General features: G+C 31.2%; 1 protein-coding gene across 1 annotated transcript; it reads right to left on the bottom strand.

Annotated features, from left to right (window-relative positions):
* Positions 1–1,277: 1,277 nt before the first annotated feature.
* Positions 1,278–6,079, bottom strand: LOC139488914 (perlucin-like protein). The gene is made up of 5 exons (XM_071274882.1): positions 5,968–6,079; positions 4,579–4,667; positions 3,230–3,335; positions 2,725–2,953; positions 1,278–1,375 (listed from the first exon to the last, which is right to left on the bottom strand). Exons 1-5 carry the CDS (start codon positions 6,017–6,019, stop codon positions 1,345–1,347), a joined length of 507 nt encoding a protein of 168 aa, XP_071130983.1. The 5' UTR covers positions 6,020–6,079; the 3' UTR covers positions 1,278–1,344.
* Positions 6,080–13,358: the final 7,279 nt, after the last annotated feature.

Here is a 13,358-nt window from a genome sequence, read left to right as displayed (position 1 = left end):
GAGAACAACTTTGTTAGCTTTTTGGTGGAAATCATGACATATTTCGCAAAAAAAGATTGAATAATAAACGATTTGAATGTTAAAGAATAATTTCGTGAGTCTGATCTTGAAAGGAAAATAGTTTGTTAAGGCTGCAATTTAGTTTCAACCAATAATAACAACAACCCGCAAATGAATAAATCATGGAAAAAGAACGGCAACTCTTGAAATATTTTCCTTTTTGTTTCAGTTTTCTTCTTTTTCTATGATAATTTGTTGAATGCATTTACACAAGATCTTCAAATATTTTCATCACAGAATATAAGGTAGAAATTTAACTTGTAAAGCACAGAGAAAAAAAATTAAAATTGAGTAAAGTAAAAATAAAAAGGCCCTATCACTTAAACTGTTAGAATAATCAATAAATAACACAGGTCTTACACAGCACAGTACGCCAGTTTGAAAATATGTGTCTTTAAACCTTTTTGAAAAAGAGGAAGCGATTGTTCTTTCCGTAAATGAGTTTGTAGGTCATTCCACAATGTAGCTTTAGTGTCTTTCACAGTATATTTTAGTGCGGACATCTCTTGGTTTCGTCATGAGTCCTTCATTTCTGACCAAGTGTTCTAATCGGAGCATATGGTACAACCAGTTCTTCCAAATATTTAGGTGCTTTATCGTGTAATGCTTTAAAAACGTAAAGTAAAATTTAAAAATGTGATCGGTATTGTACGGGGAGCCAATGTAGCTGCATCAGAACAAGTGTTATGGAGTCAAACTTCATTTTTCTTGTGATAAGTCTAGCTGCTGTGTTTTGAACGCGTTGCAGTCTTGCTATAGTGAACAGTCCACCAGCAGAGGCATCGACCCAGTGGTAGTAATAACATTAACGGTACCAATTTTTCTGCACCAGAAATATCTCGATCAGGTCCATCAAACAACATAATTACTAGAAATAACATTGATGGTAATGTGTATTGCAGGACCATTAAGTTAAACATATTTTGTGTTTTTGAGTTGTGTATTTTTACATGATCCGTAAATTATATTTATTTCTTCTATTCCAAACCAAAAACGTAAGTAAGCTTTACATTACTGTCTAGATCTTTACAATACACGATAGTCAGCTACGGCTTTGACATATTGGACTGCTAAGTTTATGGATAAAACATATTAGCGCATAATATTCTCCTTCAATAATCAGTTTGCCTTTGTATTTTAATATCTAAGGGAACTCAATATTGTTTTTTGTGTTCTTACGACAACCCATAATATAACAAATAAAAACAACAACAAAGTTGGTGTGTATATATGTAATAAATAAACTGACATGTAAAATGTAAAACAAAGTCGTGACAATTACGGCTATCCAAGAAGGTTCCCAATATCTGCTGCCCTAAAATAAATAAAGAAAAAATGAAAAAAATAATCAGTTGTATATATTATGTAATGTTTATTTCAAATGTGTGGTATTTTTGTGACAAAAGTAGCTGTTGACACATTAACAATGATGCGTTGAACGAAGTAAGATGCTTGCAATTCACAAGTTGCCTTTTTGTTTTTATATTGTATTCATTTCGTTTAACAGGCCGTCCGTTTTCAGGTTTAAATTGTTTCAAATTTGCCATTTCAGTCATTTTCATGCCTTGTTAAACTGCAAGGGTTTTGTTCATTGTTGCAGGCCTAACAATGACTTATAGACGCTAATTTATAACGTTTCTTGTAAAAACTTATCTCATTGGCAATTTTTACAATTTCTTCGAATTTCTATAAATAATAATCTTTTGTTTAACATATTACGGACGCGTTAATATGTGTCTACTCCAAATATCAAACGACGGATCAAGTCAAGAATTAGATAGCAATAAACAGTTAGGAAAAAATATTAAAATTTGCCCTTATAGATTTTACCATCCCCTTTTCATTGCTTTCATGCAATATAAAGCTTACTGTTTGTGTCATATATGTGCATATGTATGTACTCAGAATCTTCCATAGATTTTATATTCAGTATATAAAATGGTAAAATATAATTTCTTTTGAGTGTATTAATGGCAACAATCTGCATTTATTTGTTATAAAATATTGCAAAAAGGGGGGAAAAGATGTCACATAAGTCCCCAAAAGTTGGCTAAAAGTAGAATTTCAATTGCTTGAAGTAATACCTTTTCTGAAACTGTGTACACGTATCATTCAGCAAATCCACTGAAAATCATATGTCTTTCATCTCATTTGTAAAATTGCGTCAAAAACTTCGTGTAGAAAAAAAGTGTTTGTAAACATTACATTAATTTCTGGACCGATGGCCGGTCTAGCTATGACAATACGGATTGTCAAACAGAAAATAGCCCATAAAACATGTCAAAAATAATCTTGATGCTCCTATAAATCATATTTGGAGGCTACACTAGCACTCAGCAATCTAAACATGAAATTTATTACACAATACATTTCCTCTTTGAAAAATCCACCGGGGCCAAAATGTGAAACTAAGCTCCTAACTGTGTATTGCTACCTTATGTACATACAAATGTATTTGGAACAAAAGGAGAGATAAAAAAGAACTATACTTATAGATGGAGAGGACTTTTTGAAATTTTGAAAACATTAAATATGTGCTGATTACTCGATAGTTGAAATCAATTTAAAAAAAAGAGAGAAAAAAACCAACAAGTTTTTGAAGTGATAAAAAGGTCATTGTTAAATGTATTGCGTTTAAATTGACTTGTTTACTATAATACTTACACCATTTCACAAATGTAGGTAAGTGGTACTGTACAAGGATCATCTGTCCAAGAATAATTGAAGCCCATAACTGGATCAACTGTCATAGCTACACAGTTCTCGTTTCCCCCTCTGTTGTTTGGCTGGGTAGGTCCCCAGTTAAAGTAAGTTGCCTGCTTGCCGTTAGCTACCCAGTGAAATGTCCCTTCAGTTACAAGGTCATTTAATCCTATGTACATTCCAATGGAATCTGTGAAAATAAACAAACAGGTTTTGGACACCAATCAAACATAGGTTGATGCTATAAAACAAAACATGCTTAATTCATTCAATGAAATATACATTTTGAAAGTTACGTTGTGAATTTTTTTTTTTTTATTTTGCATGTATTTTGCATATATTTAAAAAAACCCAGCCAAGTTTGACCTTAAAATAGTGGCTATTTATATATTGAGGTTAATCAAGATATAGAACAAAAGTTGCGCTTCATTATTCATAAACAAATTGAATATCTACACATTCTTACTTATTTTGATCATTAAATCTGCAAGAAACTGTTGTGTTTTTGCATCATCAACGGTAGCTAATGATGCAGATCTACCATACTGGCGACCAATCACTTCACATAGTTTCTGGAAAAAAGATAGAAAAGTATTACTTCAAATTTAAAAACAAACATTTATTCATCATGGGGATATGATATTATATCATTATCATGATTATATCAAATGAGAATTTGAACATATTTTCAGTTATTTCTCTCCCTTGAATAACAGCATAATTCCGACATGCTTAAACGTTTAAAACAAACGGTCATTACCATGATATAAATGTGAAAACAAATATGCTAGAAAATATACTTCCGCTACTAATATTATGTTGATGATCTTATTCTAAAACAGTATGTAGTAACTTATTAATAAGCTTTCTATTTATAAATTAAATTTTTTGATATCATATACAAGAACACGTGATATGAAATGAGATGCAACCGTAGTTTACCGGTGTTCAAAACTCATGTATTCAAATAATACATAAATGTTGGACAAAATCACTTGAGGGATTCACATAACTTTATTAGAGGATATATATATATATATATATATGTGTTCAAATAGTAATTGACGTCTGCTATGCATACATTATCTGTCATTTAAATGCACACTCATAATCACGAATAAGACAAACTCAATACAGTGTTCAATACATGAGGAGTAATTCTTAATGAAAGTAAATAAAGGCAACAGTAGTATACCGCTGTTCAAACTCATAAATCCATGGACAAAAAACAAAATCGGGGTAACAAACTAAAACTGAGGGAAACGCATTAAATATAAGAGGAGAACAACGACACAACACTACAATGTAACACACACAGAAACGGACCAAGCATCAGACAAAATCACACGAAAATAACAAATATAACATCAAAACCAAATAGATGAATTTGGGATAGACAAGTACCGTGACACGTCTTATCGCAATGTGAATTTACACTAAAAAATAAGAGGAAACATAAGAGAAAACAAACGACACAACGTTAAAATGTAACACACATAGAAACGAACTATAATATAAAAATGGCCATATTCCTGACTTGGTACAGGACATTTTTAAAGGAAAAAATGGCGGGTTGAACCTGGTTTTGTGGCATGCCAAACCCCCCCTTTTATAGCCATGTGAAATATAACATTAAAATGACAACTCAACATCACAGGACTACAATATAAATAAATTAGAGAGTACAATTGACAAAGAAACACACGAACAACAGCCAACAAAAGGCAAATAAAACAATTGTAATTATAATAAGAAAACAAGTTTATGAACAATTACTTTCGAAACTCTCTCTTTTCTCTGTTTAATTGTACTCACCAGTGAATCGGCAAATGTCTCGTTGTCACGGCTTAGAAAGAAACACTTGTCTTTATAATGAGTCCAACTGTTAGGACATGCACAAAATACTTAAATCAAAATAATAAAAATAAAAAATAGTATGCATGTCTCCTTTCATGCAGAATATAAATGTTGATTACTGTCTAATATTTGCAAACAAATGTTATCAAGAGAGTTGTCACGTTGAAGGAAGGCAGTCAATGAAGAATAATCTATATTACATTTTGAGTGATTAAATCTATTCGACGCTCAGTTTATTTGCATCACGACGAATCCTTGTTTCTAAGGAATTTCACTATTTGATAATCAGAATCATCTATAAACGAGGTGTTCTTTATTCAAATAAATTCTGTCATAATTATATTATTACGTGATCTATATTGCTTTTCGGCCAGGTCTAATATTTTCAATACGGACTGGCAATGAATCCTAAATTACATGTAAACATATATTGTGCATGAAATTCAGGATTCATTGCCAGTCCGTATTGAAAATATTGGCCCTATATTCACATTTGATGTATGTAATACAGCATTAAGAACAAGTCTGTATTGAAAAAGTTGGATTATTTAATAAAAGTGATGTGAACTGGATGTTTCTGTATTGGCACTGGTATAGATTATCGGTCAGCTGAATTGGCCCTCGACTCTACGGGTCTCGAGGCTAATACAGCAAACATTGAATCTATACTAGTGCCAATACATAAACAGCCAGTTAATAAGACTAAAATACTCATGTTATGGTCATTCATTTTTGCTTTTCGGTATTTTTTAGGGTGTAAACACTTTGACCGTTGTACGTACATATGAAGCCCATAATATAAAAAAAACCCGCTTTTTCACAATTAACTAACAACAACTATTTCATATCGGTTAAGAATAAGCTTATCTTATTGGATAAAAAAGGGACACATGACATTCTTTATTCTTCAGTAATAAATTCCATCGGTCATTAACAGAACAAAACGGACCGGAAAACCGGTCCATATATCACGATAATGACCAGTTTTTCAATAACTATTATGTAAATACATGTTTTATTTTGCTTCAAACATTGATAAAAAAAATAAACTCATCACAGTAGAAGGCGATTAACTTTCAATGTAAAAAACGTGTACAATAGAGTGAACAGGTAAATAAAAGAAAAACTTTGAAAACATCTTGTTTTCATGATCCTAACAAAAAATGTAATTATAAGTATTGAATGCTTCTTTTAGTGATTTTATAGTGTTGTAAAAGCGTTAAATGTGCATATATTTTTAGAATAAAACGTTTCAGCGCTTCATACTAAATGTACATCGGTAAACGCTTTTACACCCCAAAATATTTACAAAAAGAAAAATTCAAATCTTGAAAAAGTGTGACTTACCAACTGTGGCAACAAATGCCAGAACACAAAGTTTCATCCAAACAAAAGACATTGTGATATATTAGGCAGCAGTTTGAATATTGAATATTGCATTTCTAGAGGCGATATTTATATTCGTTTATTATCTCAAGTTCGTGATGTCAAAAACTTGCAGACAAACTGAAATGAGGGTGCAAAATTCGGACAAGAAACAATGTCAGGGTTTCCTAAATTATTAATGATAGATATAGAACTTGTAAGACTGGTATTCGTACAGACCATTTTGATAAAAAGTTCAAATTTCAGAACAAGATTATTTGGAATATAATTTGGAACATTTATCAGGATAAGGATAAAAGCCATAGTTCGAGATGTCCTATGTGAATAATTGAAATTTGAATAAGAATATTTATCAGTACATGAGATGATTTGTTAGAATCCAAATCGGAATGTCCATTATGATTGCCTCTGATGATACGCTTCTTCCATACAAATTTATAAACCTGATACATTCGATGCGTTTGTAGTACAAGTAGAAAATGTTATCAATTGAAACCTAAGTATGTGCGAACGAAACATATTTTCAGAATAGGATTTAACCCGTGCTCATTTATTTACAGTTTTGAACACAGTGGTCAAAATGGAAAACAACACGTTAAATAATTTCATGCGTCCGAAGCGCTTTTCTGGATTTACCTTCATCGAGAACGCTCAAAGCCAAACATTTGAAATCCGAAGATGAATAAGTACTGAACCCGTTAAAGATATTTGGTATGATCCATTGTCTCAGAGTAAATTGCCTCTTGCCCTACAAATCTATTTGATTAAAATTGTGAGTTACACATAAGCATACACGTCATGGAATATGCTTTTTTTGAAAATGAAATAATAATAATGTGTAACTTGTGAACTTGTTACTACTTTCCTTTATCATGTTTATATACATTTTACTTTAAGAGTTAAATGTATTTCCCTTGGTGTGACAGAGAAGAACAATTTAATTAACTGTTTAGCTATGAGAGTTGATCCAGTTATAGGCTTTAATTATTCTTGGACAGATGGTCCTTGTACAGTTCCAACCACGTATATTTGTGAAATGGTGTAAGTACTCTTCAGGAGAAATCAATTTAAACGCATTACATTTAACCATGTGCTTTTTATCACTGCAAACATATTTTGTTTTTTCTCTGTTTTCTTTATTTGGTTTCAATGGTTTCAACTTTTATTCAGCACCTATTTGTCGTTTTCAAAGTAGGAAAAAATGTCTTCTCTGTGTATAGCTATACCCCCTTTTTTTCATTTCTCTGGATTTTTTGTTTCGAATGCATTTGTATGTACATAAATCACATCTAGATCGGTTGTTTGATATTATCGCTTAGTAAAAAATTTGAATATTTATATAAAAATAAGCAGAATTTGCATAATTGCCGATGAGAGTAATTTTGAAAAAGATACGTTACCAATTATCATCTATAGTACACCTTTATGCCTTCAAAATGAACAAAACCACTGCAGCGTACCAAGGAATAAAAATCACAGAAATGGCAAAGCGAAAATATTTTAAACGTGAAAAATGACGACCTCGTAAACAAAAATGAATACAATATAAAAATATTAAACAAAAGGCAACTGATGAGATGCTAGCATGTTACTTCTTTTAAAATCCCCATCGTTAATGGGCCATTCCAGTTAATTTCTGACAGGTGGGTATGGATGGGGAGATTTTGTTTTCATACCTATCAGAAAAAAACATCATGAAAAACAACCTATCAGATCTATAAATTAAGACCTATCAGATATAGAGTTTCTGTTCATATTCGGTGGATGGGCTTTCATGGGAAAAATTGACCTATCAGATTTTTTTACTGCAAGGATTGTACCCATCAGAATTTTAAATACAATACCAGATAATGCATGATACGAAACTGTCTACATTCCAAAGCACCCCTAAGATCTGAAATAGATATTTTTTGTAACCCCTAAGATGTAATTATTTTTAATTATTTACTGCTGCAAGACCCTCAGAAATGTTTGCGTAGAAGTGTACGTGTCAGATGAAAAAACCCAAAATTTCACCCCTAAGATGTATAAATTTTACACCCCTCAGAAAGGACCATCCATCCCCCTTTAGCAGATATTAACTGGAATGGCCCAATATGCTACTTCTTTCACGAAAAATCCAAAACAGATGAAATGAATATTATTTTATATAATAACACAACTAATTATTTTTTGAATATTTTTTTATTTATTTTTTTGGCAGCAGATAATGGAAGCCTTCTTAAGATAGCTGCAATTGTCAGGAATTGTTATACATTTTACATGTCAGTTTATTTATTACATTTTTACACACAAATAATTCTGTTGTTTTCTTTGATATTTAATTAGTTTTTATGTTATGTTTTTATGTTATCACGATATCTATCATGAACAGTGCATGATGATTACTCAATATTGTAGACATCGCGATATCTACAATGTTAACACGATATTGTGTCAATACTGTTTACAATGTTGAAACCCTTATATATTGTTTACATCGTTGACATCGTTAACATCGCGATGTATAAAATCTTGGAAATAAATTGTGTTAACATTGTTTACATTGAGATGTTTACAATGTTAAAACGATGTTGTTCCAGCATTGTTTACATTGTTTGTTCACATCGTTGACATCGTTAACATCGCGATGTAAACAATGTTAACACGATGTTGTGTTATCATCTTGTACATTGTTTGACTTTTATATATTGTTTACATCGCGATATCTACCATGTTAACACGATTTTGTGTCAAAATTGTTTACCTTTTTTGAAATCTTATATAGAGTTTACATCGTTCACATCGTTATCATCGTGATGCATACAATGTTAAACAGACTGTGTGTTTACATTGTGTACATTGCTATATATACGGTACTTATCTATCCCAAATTCATGTATTTGGTTTTGATGTTATATTTGTTATTCTCATAGGATTTTGTCTAATGCTTAGTCCGTTTCTGTGTGTGTGTGTGTGTTACATTTTAATGTCGTGTCGTTGTTCTCCTCTTATATTTAATGCTTTCCCTCAGTTTTAGTTTGTTACCCCGATTTTGTTTTTTGTCCATGGATTTATGAGTTTTGAACAGCGGTATACTACTGTTGCCTTTAGTCATCACCTGGAAATTATCAATTTTTGTAATGTTCCAGGTTTTGACAATTGCCTCTTTAATGGCTTATAAATTATATGACGGATCATGCATTTCACTTTCATACTAGTCTGTTTATAATTGATGTTGCAATATTGAACTGGAATCCATAAACTATCTTGATATATTGCACCTAGATAAGTAGTTATACATTATATATGATAAATAACGTAATAACAATTAAATTGTCTTATATTGCAAACTCGCCTTCTATTTGCCTTGTTCACAGTACATATTTTATATAATAAATGTAGTGATAAAGTTTATATAAAATAACTCATGTGTCTAGAATCATTCACATATAGACACATAGAAGACATTACTGTTGTTTTTATATTCCTTCAAGGTAGAAATACATACTTCGAATAGAAAGCAGATGTTTCATTTTTTTTTCCATTCATCAACGACCTTTGCTCTATTATTATTACAAAGGGCAAATACAATTTATTGATAAAATCGTATTTCCTTTAAGGATATATTTTATTGCATTTTTCATTCAGCTCCTAACTCCTCAAGGACTTTCCATTGTCACATCAGCACTTAAATTAGATTAATGAATAATGTTGTTCTGGTACCTAACAGAAAACCCTGGCCGTTTTTGGCACAACTTTTTTGAACTTTTGGTCCTTGATGCTGTTCAACTTTGTACTTGTTTCGGCTTTCACACTTTTGTATCTGGGCGTCACTAGTAAGTCTTGTGTGGACAAAATGCACTTCTGGTGTAATAATAGCATTAAGGATAGAGTTGTGCCGATGATTATGAATCAATTTCAAATATCAAAGGAATTAGTCTCTTTTCATTTCAACTTTTATCTCATTTAAATGTCAGAGATTAAAAAGAAATTGAATGCTGCGACGTTAGAAAGTACAAATGATATACCTGCACTTTAAAAGATATGGCTTAGTATTGCATAATATTTACTTATCTATTAATGAAGCCTGCGTGCATGTTGCTCTCTTCCGATCGTTGTGTGCTTCTCATTGGCGTATACATGTACTTATCAGTCCTTTTGATGTATATTTATTATTTTTTTTCTACAAGTCAATCAGAGATCTCTACCAGCCAGATCAAACCACTGTAAATTGGAGTTTGCTGCTTATCTGCTAAGCAAGCGTCGTTTAAGTTTCAGAGAAATGACTGTGTTTAGGTGTGGTGACATGTCATTCAGGCTGTTTCTTTTTTAACTTATGATTTTTTTTATTTCCAACAATAACAACATATACATGACATACATACAATATAATAATTATAAGATATATACAATGTCATTATTATAAATATATCTTATTTGGAAATATTTTACATTTTCTATTTTTAAAGTTAAGAGATTTTTTTTTTTTTATGAAAATTAATAAATAAATTTTAAGAAGAAAGAAAAAAAAACACCACCCAAAAATAAAAAAAAAATTAATTAAAAAAACCAACACATAAGGATTATCCAGTTACATCCCTATCTATATTTTATTTATCACATATTCATGTCGAAAAGTATTTGCCAAAAAAACCTATACATATTTCTTCCGTAACAGCCCTGAACACAGATCAAGTACATAACATGACAATTATATTTTCTTTAAAATAGATTATAATAAAATAGTCATGAGTAATTGTAACAAAAAAAATCCAGGGGACTGTTATCTTATGAACTAGTCTGGGAAAAACCCATAGCACATTGACAGTTTTTGGTCCTGATATGTATGTACTATATTTCACTGGACGATAGAACACATTTCATCTTTATTACTATCACTACAGTTATTTTTCATCTATTTGCACTATGGATGTTTAAATCGTTATGTAGGAGATTTTTACTTCAATCTGTATTATTACCCAAAGGTCGGCATGATTTTTATTTTACAATTTGTGTAGAGATAATTCAAATAAGTCCCCTGGGTATTTTGTTTTAGTAAATAATCACTAAACAATCTAATATGTCATCATTCGGCAATAATATAAATGTTATCTAGAGTCGGGAATAACATCTTTGAAACAATCCATTACGTTGTTGATAATTACAGGTAAATCTCATGTAACTTATCTTTGGTCTATATCAGATAAAATCATTATAATTCGTGGCCTTGATTAAGTAAAGTATTCACGGACTATAAACCGAATTATATTTTGTTTCCTAAACTAAAGAAATAAATCACTTAGATGACCTGTAATTAAAAAGGCGTAATTCAAGACATTAAAATTTCTGATTGGGTTATTCGTACTAGTTGATGTAGTTTATTTGAGACTGTGTGTTTACATGTAATTAAGACATTTTATTACAAATTCTCATATAGAATTTATACTTTGGTCTTGTTTCACATTTTTGCACTTGAAATAAACAGAATACTTCAAGTTCAAAATATGTGTTTATAGCAAATTTAAGCTTACAGAAACATATTAAACTATAATGTGTTTTAACAATCCACACAACATAGAAAAGAACTTAGGAATTTTGTTGCGCATGTAACTATAATAATTAAATAAAATTGAGAAAGGAAATGGTGAATATGTCAAAGCGACAACCACCCGACCATAGAGCAAACAACAGCCGAAGGCAACCAATGGGTCTTCAATGTAGTGAGAATTCCCGCACCCGTAGGTGTCCTTCAGCTGGCCCCTAAAATATGCATAATAGTACAGTGATAATGGACGTCATACTAAACTCCGAATTATACACAAGAAACTAAAATTTAAAATCATACAAGACTAACAAAGGCCAGAGGCTCCTGACTTGGGACAGGCGCAAAATTGCGGCGGGGTTAAACATGTTTATGAGATCTCAACCCTCCCCCTATACCTCTAGCCAATGTAGAAAAGTAAAACAATAACAATACGCACATTAAAATTCAGTTCAAGAGAAGTCCGAGTCTGATGTCAAAAGATGTAACAAAAGAAAATAAATAAAATGACAATAATACATAAATAACAACAGACTACTAGCAGTTAACTGACATGCCAGCTCCAGACCTCAATTAAACTGATTGAAAGATTATGTCTTCATCATATGAATATCAGGTACAATCCCTCCCGTTAGGGGTTTAGTATCATACTATCATAAAATATATGAGAAGAACATAACCCGTGTCATGCCAACAACTGTTTTTTTTTTTTTTTTTTTTTTTTTTTTTATTTTTTTTAGAAATAAATGTGTTTAGTTCCGATGCAAAGACCCTATCAGTGAATCAATGTTAAAGCCAAAATATGCAATCTTTAATGACCTGACAACAGTATCGTAACTATATCCCCTTTTAATAAGTCTATTTAAAGGTTTTGTTAGTTTCTGAGGAGAATACTGACATTTATGTGCTTTATAAAGAATATTTCCATAAAATTTTGGATGTGAAATACCTGAACGTATAAGATGTCTGCATGTTGAGTTATATTTACGAATTATTTCCTTATACCGGTGATAAAACTTAGTAAATGTTTTGACCAGTTTGTGATATCGAAAACCCTGGTGTAATAATTTTTCAGTAATACATAAATTTCTCTCGCTAAAATCTAATACATTGTTACATACACGAGCGAATCGTACAAGTTGAGATATATAAACACCATAAGATGGTGACAAAGTCAGAATGGTTTTCAGATGTGAAAATAGGGTCCAAACAACAGTAATATCATGTTTCAGAATGTATCTTAGTCCTGCACAAATTGTTTCAACCGTTGAGTGATATCATCTGGATTCACAATAGCTGAAATTTACAGTCGTTCTATAGTCGGTGTTACAAGTCTCACCTTTTTTTGTGTTTGAATGCATAAACATTGTATAAATGTGTTAATCAGTATGATCATATATGACTCTGATTGCAATGTTGAACAAATCTAACTATTCAATAATTTGCATTAATTTCCAGCGAAAGCGATATTTTCGATTCCCCCTTAGGTTATATATATTTCTGTTGTAGACACTATAGTGCAACACTGTGAAACACTCTAGGGGATGCTAAACTTGTCAACGTTAACTATCTAGTCTCACTTCGTTTGAAGTTAATGCTATGCTTTGATTGTTTGATGTAATCATGTCTTTTGAGAACATCGATACACTACTTAAATTATCTTTACTTTTATATACACTTGTTTACAATATCATTAAATATTATATTAAATTAAGAATTTTGTTTCTCAATATCGCACTCGTATCAAGCTGAGACATCAAAACACTTGATAGAGTGTCTGTTCGAGATGTTATTTGTCTTTGGGTTTATACATTGTATGCTGTGTGAT

This window comes from Mytilus edulis, chromosome 9 (assembly GCF_963676685.1).
Source record: "Mytilus edulis chromosome 9, xbMytEdul2.2, whole genome shotgun sequence".
NCBI lineage: Eukaryota > Metazoa > Mollusca > Bivalvia > Mytilida > Mytilidae > Mytilus > Mytilus edulis.
This window is presented reverse-complemented; position numbering and strand designations above follow the sequence as displayed.